At 43.9% G+C, this 14,798-nt stretch overlaps 1 protein-coding gene across 3 annotated transcripts in view; it reads right to left on the bottom strand.

Moving 5' to 3' along the window:
- cc2d2a (coiled-coil and C2 domain containing 2A) overlaps positions 1–14,798 on the bottom strand; it is a 30,000-nt gene that overhangs the window by 1,366 nt on the left and 13,836 nt on the right. For 2 of the 3 annotated variants that reach the window (XM_064935558.1, XM_064935560.1), the window contains 27 exons: positions 13,722–13,881; positions 13,097–13,233; positions 12,846–12,977; positions 11,973–12,182; positions 11,518–11,765; positions 11,161–11,317; positions 10,815–11,068; positions 10,399–10,576; positions 10,072–10,225; positions 9,799–9,943; positions 9,516–9,654; positions 9,177–9,380; positions 8,996–9,088; positions 8,801–8,892; positions 7,468–7,635; positions 7,190–7,295; positions 6,957–7,066; positions 6,715–6,811; positions 6,466–6,564; positions 6,183–6,359; positions 5,968–5,982; positions 5,466–5,669; positions 5,229–5,318; positions 5,021–5,134; positions 1,588–1,722; positions 1,364–1,486; positions 1,184–1,242 (listed from right to left, as the gene is read on the bottom strand). In XM_064935558.1, the coding sequence (XP_064791630.1) occupies positions 1,184–1,242; positions 1,364–1,486; positions 1,588–1,722; positions 5,021–5,134; positions 5,229–5,318; positions 5,466–5,669; positions 5,968–5,982; positions 6,183–6,359; positions 6,466–6,564; positions 6,715–6,811; positions 6,957–7,066; positions 7,190–7,295; positions 7,468–7,635; positions 8,801–8,892; positions 8,996–9,088; positions 9,177–9,380; positions 9,516–9,654; positions 9,799–9,943; positions 10,072–10,225; positions 10,399–10,576; positions 10,815–11,068; positions 11,161–11,317; positions 11,518–11,765; positions 11,973–12,182; positions 12,846–12,977; positions 13,097–13,233; positions 13,722–13,881 (3,800 nt within the window). The remainder of the gene's footprint in view (positions 1–1,183; positions 1,243–1,363; positions 1,487–1,587; positions 1,723–5,020; positions 5,135–5,228; positions 5,319–5,465; positions 5,670–5,967; positions 5,983–6,182; positions 6,360–6,465; positions 6,565–6,714; positions 6,812–6,956; positions 7,067–7,189; positions 7,296–7,467; positions 7,636–8,800; positions 8,893–8,995; positions 9,089–9,176; positions 9,381–9,515; positions 9,655–9,798; positions 9,944–10,071; positions 10,226–10,398; positions 10,577–10,814; positions 11,069–11,160; positions 11,318–11,517; positions 11,766–11,972; positions 12,183–12,845; positions 12,978–13,096; positions 13,234–13,721; positions 13,882–14,798) is intronic. The other variant, XM_064935559.1, reaches the window with a different exon arrangement.

Here is a 14,798-nt window from a genome sequence, read left to right as displayed (position 1 = left end):
TGATATCACATTTACATAAGTATTCGAACCCTTTACTCAGTACTTTGTTGAAGCACTTTTTGCAGCAATTATAGCCTACAGTCTTCTTGGATATGACCCCACAAGCTTGGCACACCTGTTTTTGGAGAGTTTCTCCCATTCTCTGCAGAATGGGAGTTTCTCCCATTCTCTCCTCTCAAGCTCTGTCAGGTTCGATGGGGAGCGGTGCTGCACAGCTATTTTCAGGTTTCTCCAGAAATGTTAGATCGGGTTCAAGTCCGAGCTCGGGCTGGGCCACTCAAGGACATTCAGAGACTTGACCCGAAGCCACTCCAGCGTTGTCTTGGCTATGTTCTTAGAGTCATTATCCTGTTGGAAGGTGAACCTTCGCCCCCTTCTGAGGTCCTGAGCACTCTGGAGCAGGTTTTCATCTCTGTACTTTTCTCCGTCCTGCTTTCCCTCAATCCTGACTACCGTAATTTCTGGACGATTAAGCGCACCTGAATATAAGCCGCACCCACTGAATAAAAAAAAAATGTATTTTGTACATAAATAAGCCGCAGGTGCCTACCGGTACATTGAAACAAATTAACTTTACACAGCCTTTAAACGAAACACGGCTTGTAACAAAAATAAATAGGCTTTAACGAAACACGGCTTGTAACAAAAATAAAAAAATAGCAATAAACAGTAGCCTACCAAGAAAGTCATTGGTCACAATCTTCCTCCTCCGGTGCAGTGAAACCACTGAAGTCATCTCCTTCGGTGTCGGAGTTGAATAGCCTCAGAATTGCTTCATCCGATGTTGGATTGTTTTCATTGTCGCTCACGTCACTTTCATCCGGAGGCAAATTCCCAGCTGAGCTCATGCTGCCCTCTTCAACACGTAGCAGTCCAGCCTTTCGAAACCCGTTGATGATAGTGGATTTTTTTGACAATGCTCCACGCTGTCAGGCAAAAGTGATAACTAAGTGGCCCAGTGAAGAAAACATCCATATTATGGGTCCATGGCCAGGAAACTCCCCAGACCTTAATCCCATTGAGAACTTGTGGTCAATCCTCAAGAGGCGGGTGGACAAACAAAACCCCACAAATTCTGACAAACTCCAAGCATTGATTATGCAAGGGGACTGAATACTTTCCGAAGGCACTGTACTGTGATGCAGTATGATGTGTTGAATTCTTTCTAGGTTAGATGACTTGCCTGTCCTGCAGCTCTGCAGCCACTGCCTTGTCTGTGCGTTGATACACCAGCTCCTCAGGCTAAACAGAGAAGAGAAGACAGAAGGGTAAGCACTGTACAGATCAAAGTCCAGAGAGATACTGAGGCTCGGTCTTAAGAGAGAAATCATGTGTGGTGGCCACTGATCACAATTGGCCTCACCTGAACACTGGACAGCCCAGGGTTTGGAAAAGCCCTGGAGAAGAACGGTTTCCAGAGTTTGGCTTTGGTGACATCAAAACTCATCCTCAGTGGAGAGGTGTACACCTGAATGTTGAACCATACCTAGAGGACAGAAGGAGTGAATATGGCATATAGAGAAACCTGTCAGACAAAACATCTTACTTCTGTCATATCATGTAAATTGGATTAGAATACCGACTCACATTGTCAGCACTGACCAGGCATCCCACAGTCTGTAGAGGGCAGAAGGAGTCATACTGGCCGTAGTACTGACCACTGCTGGGGTTCCAGATGAGGTAGCGACTCTGCTCATAGGTCAGCACATATGCTGTGGGTCCCTAGGATGGAGAGATGACAAGAGTTTTCACCAAACAGATACCACAGAACAGAGCTGTTATAGTATGGTAGAGGGAGGTAAGTTGACCATTTTTTACATTCAGCATCACTTTCTTACAAATATATCTACGTATATTTCAGGATGTTGTGTATCCCTGGAAATCAGAATTCATGTAAACATTACAGTTTTTAAAACGTAGCTTGTCCCAAAAAAGCGGACTCTTGGCACAACTTACTCTGGGTTTTGGGTAGGTTGAGCCGCCTACAAATGTCTGTGCTGAATGGAATATTACCACTACTTTTTTAAAACCATGTCTATCTTTATTTTCCAAACACAATTCAACACAATCATGATGACATTTGTCTTTTAATTTTAAGCATATTTTAAAAACAGACTTAACACCTAACAAACAGTTTTAACATAGGCCAGATCCTGTTGTTACCTCGTATCACAGGAATAATGCCTTGCATTACACCTGGGATGAAAACAGTTCAATTTGCTCAACTTACCCCATGGCCATTGGCTCAACTTACCCAAGGCAAACATTTTGACTATATTAGCTTACACAGGTACAGTGATGCACTTTCATGCTAGGTTTAGGACCCCATTTTGAAGCTTATAGAGACCCCAACTGATATATAGAACACTTTAAATTGTTACTTGGGTTTAGATACAAGCATCATGAAACCTCTTAACACAATTCATTTATGTTGGTGAAAATCAGTTTTATGGACCACTTTTTCCATGTTGTTTCTTCCTTCACAGACTATATGAAATGATGACCTCTTCCTAAATATTTGGCCGAATTTTGTGTATGGTTTCCTAGAAACAGGTGGGTCAACTTACCCACTCTCCCCTAACTGTAAAACAAGTCAAGGTTGGTCATCAGTCTTAACTAGTATGCAGTTCTTTAAATTTGTTTTGGACTAATGTAGTTAAGAAAATTCAATTAGTAAGGCTGGTCTAAATGGATCGTCACTTTTCATCTAGTAAACTCCTAATTCACATTGCTTCCTATCTCACTCATCAGTATATCAGGTATTTATAGGGTAGTGTCATTATGTTACCTCATCAGCATGGCAGGTATTTATAGGGTAGTGTCATTATGTTACCTCATCAGCATGGCAGGTATTTATAGGGTAGTGTCATTATGTTACCTCATCAGCATGGCAGGTATTTATAGGGTAGTGTCGTTATGTTACCTCATCAGCATGGCAGGTATTTATAGGGTAGTGTCGTAATGTTACCTCATCAGCATGGCAGGTTTTATAGGGTAGTGTCATGATGTTACCTCATCAGCATGGCAGGTATTTATAGGGTAGTGTCATTATGTTACCTCATCAGCATGGCAGGTATTTATAGGGTAGTGTCATTATGTTACCTCATCAGCATGGCAGGTATTTATAGGGTAGTGTCATTATGTTACCTCATCAGCATGGCAGGTATTTATAGGGTAGTGTCATGATGTTACCTCATCAGTATATCAGGTATTTATAGGGTAGTGTCATGATGTTACCTCATCAGCATGGCAGGTATTTATAGGGTAGTGTCATTATGTTACCTCATCAGCATGGCAGGTATTTATAGGGTAGTGTCATTATGTTACCTCATCAGCATGGCAGGTATTTATAGGGTAGTGTCATTATGTTACCTCATCAGCATGGCAGGTATTTATAGGGTAGTGTCATTATGTTACCTCATCAGCATGGCAGGTATTTATAGGGTAGTGTCGTTATGTTACCTCATCAGCATGGCAGGTATTTATAGGGTAGTGTCGTTATGTTACCTCATCAGCATGGCAGGTATTTATAGGGTAGTGTCGTAATGTTACCTCATCAGCATGGCAGGTATTTATAGGGTAGTGTCATGATGTTACCTCATCAGCATGGCAGGTATTTATAGGGTAGTGTCATTATGTTACCTCATCAGCATGGCAGGTATTTATAGGGTAGTGTCATGATGTTACCTCATCAGCATGGCAGGTATTTATAGGGTAGTGTCATAATGTTACCTCATCAGCATGGCAGGTATTTATAGGGTAGTGTCATGATGTTACCTCATCAGCATGGCAGGTATTTATAGGGTAGTGTCATAATGTTACCTCATCAGCATGGCAGGTATTTATAGGGTAGTGTCATGATGTTACCTCATCAGCATGGCAGGTATTTATAGGGTAGTGTCATTATGTTACCTCATCAGCATGGCAGGTATTTATAGGGTAGTGTCATGATGTTACCTCATCAGCATGGCGGGTATTTATAGGGTAGTGTCATTATGTTACCTCATCAGCATGGCAGGTATTTATAGGGTAGTGTCATTATGTTACCTCATCAGCATGGCAGGTATTTATAGGGTAGTGTCATTATGTTACCTCATCAGCATGGCAGGTATTTATAGGGTAGTGTCATGATGTTACCTCATCAGCATGGCAGGTATTTATAGGGTAGTGTCATAATGTTACTTCATCAGCATGGCAGGTATTTATAGGGTAGTGTCATGATGTTACCTCATCAGTATATCAGGTATTTATAGGGTAGTGTCATGATGTTACCTCATCAGCATGGCAGGTATTTATAGGGTAGTGTCATTATGTTACCTCATCAGCATGGCAGGTATTTATAGGGTAGTGTCGTTATGTTACCTCATCAGCATGGCAGGTATTTATAGGGTAGTGTCGTTATGTTACCTCATCAGCATGGCAGGTATTTATAGGGTAGTGTCATTATGTTACCTCATCAGCATGGCAGGTATTTATAGGGTAGTGTCATTATGTTACCTCATCAGCATGGCAGGTATTTATAGGGTAGTGTCATTATGTTACCTCATCAGCATGGCAGGTATTTATAGGGTAGTGTCATGATGTTACCTCATCAGCATGGCAGGTATTTATAGGGTAGTGTCATGATGTTACCTCATCAGCATGGCAGGTATTTATAGGGTAGTGTCATGATGTTACCTCATCAGCATGGCAGGTATTTATAGGGTAGTGTCAATGTTACCTCATCAGTTTTTCTCCTTTCCTTTTAGCAACATTGCAGAATGTCATTGACCTATTAACCTCAGCCTATGAGCATGGTACTAATGCAATTCCACCATGGTTGCTGATTAAGCTATTGGCTTACTAGTGCAATAATCACTTTCCTTTCAACCAATGTTGAATGCCAGCATCTGGCTCTATTCCTCGGAGACCAGGCCTACCCCTAACTATTCAATACAATTCCTTATTACATTTAGTCTCTGTTCATTCAGTTAAGCCTGTACTTGATTGAAGTCTAGTTGTCCAGCTTTGTGTTGCTCACCTCAGGAATGGCGCTGCCGATGATGAGCCAAGCCTTCTTGCCCATAGACAGGAAGTAATTACAGAGCAGTACAGCATGTTCCTCCTCATCGCCCGCCAGCAGGGTCAGGAATTGCTTCAAACAGGAAAAGGAAACCCAGAGTTACTAAGAGGGCCCTCTACTAAGACTATTGGAATCTACAATCAGAGTCTCTGAATATGTGTCTCACGTCACAGGTGCTCCACAGGTCACAGACACCAGCAAATGAGACGCTATCAGGCATAGAGGGGATGAGAGAAACATACCGAGCTATCAGCTCCTTGAGAGAGGGAAGGAGAGGGAGACACGGGTATGAAATCAAGCAACAGTCAAAGCTTGAGAGTGCTATAACTCAGCAATCAGACTGAGGCTCCATTATCAGTAGTGACTGTTTGTGTTGTCTCAGTGGAGACCTGACCTGACTGACCGTGGCCTCCTGGGGGCTGTTGGGGAAGGCGTCGAGCAGCTCCTGAGGGGGGTTGAGGGGGCGGAGGTAACGGCTGATGAACACAGTCTTCCCGTTGATGTCGATGACTGTGGTGAGGCAGGGACGGTTGGGGTAACTCACTGCTGCGTCCCTCTCAAAGACCTCTGACGCCAGCAGTAGACGCTCGCCCTCCTGGCTGTCAAACTGGGACAAGGGTCACAGGTCAGAGGAGTGGAGTGGGGGGGGGGGGGGGGTGTCACCATAAAGCTACAGCAGTACACTTAGATCAGCGAGAGTCAGATGGTCTGCATATATTTGTGTCTAGTCTACTAATAACTGTGAGGGAGGAGGGATGTTGATGTGGGACCGCCGAACAATGGACAGTTAGACTGCTTGGGTACATTAGTCACAGTGTGATGTAGTCAACATCCATCTAATCAAAACACAATGTTAATGCCATCATTCAGTTTACTGCAGATAGCATATCTCAGTAAACAGGTACCTTTACTTCCTTCATCTAACAAATGCAGCAAAGGATAGAAAAACGAAAAGAAAATCGGCGTAAACCCCACTCTTCAGAGAATAAAGAAATAATGAAGGAATGTTAATAACTCATGCATTGAGTAACATTTTTTTTTAAGGCTATGACAGATCAAACACAGAGAGAGCCTGGAGACAGCTAGGACATACAGAGACAGCCTGCCAGGCTGAACTAACCTTCTCCCTAACAGTCTCTCCAGGTACCAGCTGTGGTTCTATGGTGATGAAGAGTGTGATGAAGGCTCCTTCACTAAGACTGCGTACAGCGTCGTAGCCACCATCACTGGCCAGGCTGCGCTCCTTACTGTATCCCAACAACACCGGTGGGGTGTCCACCTTAAACGTGCCGTCAATCTGCCAGATCAGGTCAGACAACAGAACCACAGCAGTAAGTTACTTATGTCAATGTGAGTCACTGTCTGTCAATCAGGGGTCTGGTGTCATAGACAGTTAGTCTTACCCTGGACTGGAAGTAGATAGTACTGAAGGGAATCTTCACAGAGCCCAACCAGTGTTTCTCTAGCCGTGTGTGGACTTCTCTCCCCCTATCCTCTCCATCCTGGAAATAGAAAGATTTAAACTGACAAAACATAATGACACAAGTGTATGGATAATGTAGTTAACTGTGCTGTAATGTGTAATATGTTTTCCTGAGCCAGAGGGCATGGGAAGTCCCTTTTGATTCACATTCTTGTGATGTCCTACTCACCCCTCCCAATTCATAATGGACTTCATCAAATATGTTGATGAAGACCTCGTCTTTCACTGACTGCAGGCTAGCAGTGCTGTAGTCTCCATTTGGGGCACTGTGGCAAGAACAAAAAAACATGCTTGATAAATCTTCTAAACAAACAATCATAGATAATACCATACATGTGATCATGAAATTGACCATGTGTGGTCAAAGAGATGTCCCAATTTAGACCAGTCATGGACCAGTCACACACTCACCTGAATGGCAGTTGCAGGTCCTCGTTCCAGCAGGGGTTTGGTCCGTCTGCTGTTGTGGTCTGAAGAAGCGTGCGCTGGAATGATACCTCCACAAAGGGCCTGACCTGCACCTGGAAAACACATTCACAACACATACACAGGTAAGACAAACTAATACAGACAAATATACACATATATTAAGGGAATATTCTGCAGTTACAGCCACTGATCCAGGTGAAGATCAGACGTGTTACCTGGTTGAGGAGCCAGTCGCTGCCCTGGATGGCACTCTGGGATGACTGGCCTGCTGTAAACGTCTCAGTGAAAGAGCGGATCGACTTCGACGCCACTGCAGGTTTGCTGGTAGAAGAGATAAACATTAGGAGTTTAAAATAGTCCAGGAATGTTGTAGACATAATACTCTCCAGTATGACCTGCAGTAAATAAAAGCTTTCTTATTCTTTTATGTCTGGAGATGTTGTCTGTAGATGTAATATACCCAAGCATGTGACTAGAAGTTCTGAGGTTGTACCTGGCTTGGGGCTTGCGGATGGGGATGTCGTAGGCCCGGATAATGTTGAGAAGTAATCTAATGTCCCCGTCAGACAGATTCTGAGCTGTCACTTTCTTCCTCTCTTTCCTCTGAGGCTTCAGGGGCCGCTTAGGTTCAGCCAGTTTGAACAGATTCAGGCCAAGTATCCTGACGGTCAAAACAACAGCTGTCATTCCAGAGAAAGAGTATATTCTCCTTCACTTTACAGGGTAAACACAAACCATACTACCACATACTCTATCTTCCAACTGTTTACTTACTGTGAGGGGATGATTGACACAAATACCGATAGAACACCAATGCTCCACTCAGAAAAAAAGGTGCTATCTAGAACCTAAAAGGGTTCGTCAGCTGTCCTCATAGTAGAACCCTTCTTGATTCTTTCTAGAATCCTTTTGGGTTCCATGTAGGCCTCTTTCTACAGAGGGTTCTACAGGGAACCAAAAAGGTTTGTCCTTGGAGCCAAAAAGGGTTCTCCTATGAACTAAAAAGGGTTCTCCTATGAACTAAAAAGGGTTCTCCTATGAACCAAAAAGGTGTTCTCCTATGGAGACAGCCAAATAACCATTTTGAAACCCTTTTTTCTAACAGTGTACAGTATAATGATAAATAAACTAAAAGTAAACAAACTAACAGCCACAGACAGGTTGGGGAAAAGAGGAGAAAAGGCCTATGAACATACCCAGGGCCTGCACCACTAAATATGTAAATGCAAAGCATAACAGAGAAATGGGACACAGAAAAAAAGATGTTCAAATAATGAAAAGTAATATGACATAAGAAAATAACAATAATGATGATAATAAAATGTATGTATTGATACTATTTGCTAAGTGTCACATCCAGATGTGGTGTAAAAAGAGAAGAATGTGCTTTCAGATCCTCCGAAAGAGAACATCTCTTCAGCCAGGGAAATGAAGTGTTTGAGATCAAATATTCCAGAGACCCACCGGCCAAAGAGAAACTCATTCCTCTGGCCTGTGATCTATTCTGTGATCTACTTAGACCCTGTCAGCTTTTATGACAGATTTACAACAGATTATAACCCATCTTGCAATCCCCGTTAACCTAAACACAAACATTTGAGCAAAACAATTTGAACAATCCAATACAAAAGACAGCCAGTCAAGTACTGGAGCAAATGCCAGTTCGTCACACACACAAAGCAAAAGCATGTGGTGCTACCTACCTAAATCCACTGATGAGTCAAACAAGCACAATGACTATATTCTATTGAGTATATAAGAATATTAGCACAACAATTCTGCCTTGATATGATTTCACAAGTATGAAAATGCACAAATGTATTCACCCAATACTAGGAACTTCCTCTTCTTGGACCAGGTCAGACAGGAGGAAATGATGCTTGGCGATGAGGAAGCGGTTGATGACTGATTCTCTAATCTGATAGACAGAGAGAGTCAAATAAATCAATATGATTAATATGAGCAGATCCACACAGACTAGACTCCAGATTCAAAGCTAACTGCCTGACACATCTACCCACCTTCTGCAGGTATTTGGCCACCAGGGCTCTGTGTGCATCTAGGTGATCTTTAGTGTCAACGATTTCTCCTTCTCTCAATCTCCTCTCATATTCCTGAAAAGGACAAAAATCATAAAGTTGAACATGTTTTTCGGGCTTATTAAACCTTATTAGTAATCTTATAAAGTATACAGTGCCTTACCTGGAACACCTTATCAGTGACCTCCCGCTCCAGGGCAGGGACACACTTATAGTTACGGAACTCAGCCACCTCCTGGTTTCTGAGCCGGAGCAGACGGAACCTGCGAGACCGCTCAATTTCCTCCTCAGACAAGAAGTTGAATTCCTCCTGCAGCTGCTCCAGTCTGAAGTAATCTGGAGCTGTCACCTCCCCACTACTGGCCACCTTATGGAGAGAGAGAGCAAATTATTATTATATATGGGACTGTATAGACAGTTAAATGCAGTCTCCTGCTCTCTGGGGCAGCTGGGTAATATGGACCTGTGATCTCTTAGTAATGTGTAGTGTCTAGTCACCCACCTTTAGGAGTTGCATGATGGTTGCGTTGTTTGGGTCATTGGGATCCAGTCTAGATTCAGTGGCCCACTCCCCAAGCTTCTTCATATCATTAAGGCTAGATGCCCCAATGCAGGCGATGGCATCCAACTGTTTCAGTCCACTGCACAGACAAAGGGAGAGGGGGAGAAATACATGTACTTATTTATGAATGTAGCCAGTAACATAAAATAGGTCTGCAGTATTTCACCTTACTAGGTATAGTGTTTCTACTGTATGTAACTTGGATGGGATTGGTTTACTGTACCTGTGCATGGCCTTGGACTGAGTGGTGGGTGGGGCCAGGGGTACATCATCCTCCCCTATAGCCCAGGACACACAGCAGGACAGCTTCCCAGAGGTCAACAGGGTCTGACGGTTACTACCGTCTGCCTCAAAGGAGAAGGGCACATCTGACAGGGCAAATTGACAGCAGTGAGAGACCAAAGAGAGAGAGAGAGAGAGAGAGAGAAAGAGAGAGAGAAGGGTGTAAGAGAGATGTCCAAGTATAAATATGCACAGTGCGTCTATGGGTGTGTACCACTGCCGACGGCCTCGTGGTCAAACATGACCCTCAGGTTGCTGCTGAACTCCAGCTCCTCAGAGGGGGCACTACCCGTCAGGACTGATGATTCTGGGACTGGCACAAACACCTCTGCCAACAGGGAGGTGGATGAGCCCAACACCTCAAACACCTACACACCCACAGAACAACAAGAATAACAGGAGGTTTAAATGTGTCTGAAAGAAAGAAATTCATTAAAGATAACATGGAGATAAATTACAATAATATAATCTCAAAAATCATTGATTTAGTTCAATCATTTAGTTTAAAAAAATCATTAGCTGAAATCCAACAAAACTTCACCTGCAACTTGATACTTTCTGGCCAGTTGACTATCTTCAGGTTGAATATCTGACCAAAATGGACTCTGAAATCAGAATTTAGGGAGCGATTGTCTGTTCTGGAGACTTCTTTGTTGTTATATAAAACCTTAGTGAAGAGAGAGCGCTTTCCAACATCTTCTCTTCTAGCAAACTCGCCCCTGTGGGGAAGAACAGACACAGTCATGCAAGTGAAATATGGACATCCTGTTCTGTGGACTTTTGGAACACCTCTAGTTGGACGCCTCTAGTTCTTAAAGGGACATTTCACTGTCAAAAGTTTTCAGTGGTTTTCAGACCTCAAAATTAGACAAACGTCAAGAAGAAATCATGTCCCTTAGAGGTCTGAAAATGTCTGACAGAAAGTGTATATCCTTTTAACTGTGTTCCTGTTCATACCTGGGACACTGTTCATTAGGAGTGATGGGTCCAGATGCAGTGAGTTCAGGCATCAGGATGGGTTCCCCTGGTTTCCTCCTGATTCTGGAGGCCTTCTCTCTGACCTGCTCCTCAACACCCTCCATGTCTGGTTCCTCAGGAGGGTCTGGCTTCGAGGGTCCCAGCTCCGTGTCACGCTCTGACTGGTCATCATCTTCGTCATCGTCATCATCCTGAGACTGGGTTTTCTTCTTTTTCTTCTTCTCTTTGGCTTTCTGAGCGTGAGAAAATGTATGTGATAAAAAATATATATTAATAAACCAGGATTCTCAAGGCCCCCATGCTTAATCTTAGGGGTGAAACATACCCGTTTCCTCCTCCAGGCTTTCCACTCCTCCTGCTGTCTCTTGTACTCAGTGACCTTTTTCTGGTAGTCTTCCTCCATCTCCCCCTGCAGCTCATCCACTTCAGCCTGGATCTCAGCCTCATGGTCCCGCTCATCTGAAGCCCGCACCCCCTCCTCCCTGGAGCAGAGGGGGACACACATCAGTTATCAACACCAAGCACATGATTATCCACAACAATCAACATATAAACAAGGTCACCAGCAGCACACTACTACACATAGTGCCGGGGCCATCTACATTGTGACAGTACCCCCTGAACCTTGGACAATGTTTTTCCAGAGTAACACAGAGTCCTAAATGATGGGGTGTTACATTACCTCCTGAGGTAAAGCTTGTATGGTGTGTTGGTGAACCTCTGGAAGTCCCTCAGGGCTTTGATCTCTTTCCAGACCTTGATGATGCTCTTCAGCAGGGTTCTGTCCTTCTCCTGCTCAGTGTCCCGCAGCCTGCGAGTGTTCTTCACCTCCTGCTTATACTCAGATATCCTCTGCTGCATGACAGGAGTTAGGCCCTGCCTACCGTGGATCTCCAGCATGTTCCGAACAGCGTTCCTCAACCCATTCAGCTACAGTAGACATAAACCAGTATTAGACCACCAATTCTTTGACTTTTACTCGAAGACACTAACTGAATAAACAAATCACACTAGAAATCTCTAGATCTAGAGAAGGAGAGGAGTCAGTTGAGGGTAAGTCAGAGTTAGTGCCACTGCTGAATAGCCTTTGTGCCAAAAATAATTGAAATATAAGTCATTATATGTTCTGTGCTTTACCTTGGTAGTGAGGTGTTCCGTGAGGTTCTTGTGCTGCCTGCTGAGGTGTTGGTCATAGAGCTGGGCCAGGCGTGCTCCTAGGACGTGCTCCCGGCTGAAGAGGGGGTGATGGGAGAAGATGAGCCCTGAGACGTCCACATCCAGCTGGTAATCCCCGTTCGTGCACCCTCCTCCTGCAATGTACTGACTGGCATGCTTTGACTTCAGCGCCTGTACCACAAAGGAACAGAGGTAATCAAACACTGGAACTCTCGAGTGTATCATACTACAGATGTAATCATATCCGCATATGTGTGTGGAGAGAGAACGAGAGACAGAGAGAAACAGACACAGAGAGAATGAAGATAAACGACATCATGTAATAATAAGGAATTGTAGTAATAACTACATGACGACCCTAAACGGTGTTGTATTGTAACTCTTAACCTCCTGCTATAATACAGTCTTTGATGTCCTGGTGAACTCATCTGACAGCTGGAGCTACTTCCAAACGTCACACTCATCAAGAACAATATTATTGCCAATTCATGTTGCCAAGCAGCAGGATATAAAAAGAAATAAAGAGTTGCATACTCTATATACGAGCTCCCAATAATTTATTGGCTAAGCAGCAGTTTCCCAGTTCAGTGACACTGGGATTGAACATTCTGCAAGGTTGTTTGTGTGGAGAGCAATGTGCTTTGATGTTTATTAATGGACAGTAAGATAAGAGGATATGGCAGACAAGTGATTATTTTCCAGTGCAGAAACATGTCAGGTGGTATAGGACTAGTTTGAGTACTATAGATAGATAAGGATTACATGAGGTGAGCACAGTGGAGGTGTGTCTTTGTTATACAAATATAATTAATTATATTGTCCATTTTAATTTACCTTCCTATAGACAGTCTGCAGAGCCGGGTCCAAGTCTTCCTCCATGTGGAACAGAGGGGGTCTGGTGGACGACTCTTTAATGGGGTCAGGCAGAGCTATGATCCTGCCGTCATCCCCAAACCACTTCCTCCCCTGAGCAGATGAACAGTCTCTAAATCAGAATTGATGCTGACACCGCCCACTTGGAGGTACGTTTGTTATCAGAACACTAAAGCTCACATCATGTTCTAGTGGTACAGTGACACCTTTACCTGCTGTTGTTTCAAGACGCGGTTCTCTAAGATGTTCTGATTGGTCAGGGATATGGGAGGCCTCTCCCCCACGTATAGCCCCTCCTCCTCCAGATAACGTGGCTGCATGTTCTCTGGTACTTTACTGGAGGCTGGCACTGAAGCATAAATAGACAAGAGCGTCAACATATATAGAGTACATAGACATTCACAGAGACCATCTTATAACACAATGATATATGCAGTGCGCACATAATGAGGAATGTGAGTTGAGATGGGCTGTATTAGTTAGGGTTTGGTGCCGGTTCTTCAGTGTGGGTATGTTCTCCTGGGAATGGCTGTTGGTGCAACTATCTCATACCGAGGACACTCCAGAGTTCCTGTTCAGACTTCAGGGGGCTCTGCCCTTAAATAGCGAGCCTGGCTGACTGTCCTCCACAACAGGGTCCTTAACCTGCTGTCCTAGCTGTAGGAAAGATTCTGTCTGGCCTCAGATTGATGTGGTTGCCTGTCTTCAGACTACCGGTCTGGCTGCATTACAGGTGTTGTTGGGGTAGGGTGGATACCTGCTCTGAGACTACAGGTCTAGTGGTGTTATAGTTCTGACTGTACAAAATAACAGGTGTACTTTTATTGGGGTGGGTACCTGTCAAAAAGCTTGGGGTGAAGAGGAAGTCATTCTCGCTCTGAAGACGCCTCTGGTAGCCCATGTACTCTGCTCTCTTCACCACCAGGAAGTCATGTGCTGATTGGTTGATAATGAACAGATCCTCCTCTTCATCTTTCACTAGAGGAGCATCCTCATCCTGGGGTGGGAGGGGTCACAGAGGACAAGATGCATCAACACTACAGCCATACTGACGTCCTCACCAACAAAACATACCTCCATACTGACGTCCTCACCAGCAAAACATACCTCCATACTGACGTCCTCACCAACAAAACATACCTCCATGCTGACGTCCTCACCAACAAAACATACCTCCATACTGACGTCCTCACCAGCAAAACATACCTCCATACTGACGTCCTCACCAACAAAACATACCTCCATACTGACGTCCTCACCAACAAAACATACCTCCATACTGACGTCCTCACCAGCAAAACATACCTCCATACTGACGTCCTCACCAACAAAACATACCTCCATACTGACGTCCACACCAACAAAACATACCTCCATACTGCCGTCCTCACCAGCAAAACATACCACCGTCCTCACCAGCAAAACAGCCTATGCTGTGTGTTAAATCAGTGGTTCCCAAACTTTTTAATAGTCCTGTACCCCTTCAAACATTCAACCTCCAGCTGTGTATCCAATCTAGCACCAGGGTCAGCGCATCAAATGTTGTTTTTTGCCATCATTGCAAGCCTGCCACATGATACATTTTTTAAACATAAGAATGAGTGTGAGTTGTCGTCACAACCCGGCTCGTGGGAAGTGACAAAGAGCTCTTATAATGTAGGACCAGGGCACAAATAATAATATGATAATAATCAATAATTTTGCTCTTTATTTGGCCATCTTACATATAAAACCTTATTTGTTCATCACAAATGTGGAATAACTCACCACAGGTTAATGAGAAGGGTGTGCTTGAAAGGACGCACATAACTCTGCAATGTTGGGTTGTATTGGAGAGTCTGTATTAAATATTTTTCCACACACAGTCTGTACCTATTAGGGTTGCAAATGGTCGGAAACTTTCTGTAAATTTCC

Source organism: Oncorhynchus masou, chromosome 24, assembly GCF_036934945.1.
Source record: "Oncorhynchus masou masou isolate Uvic2021 chromosome 24, UVic_Omas_1.1, whole genome shotgun sequence".
NCBI lineage: Eukaryota > Metazoa > Chordata > Actinopteri > Salmoniformes > Salmonidae > Oncorhynchus > Oncorhynchus masou.
Note: the sequence above shows the minus strand (reverse complement) of the source record. Positions and strands in the feature narration are given on the sequence as shown.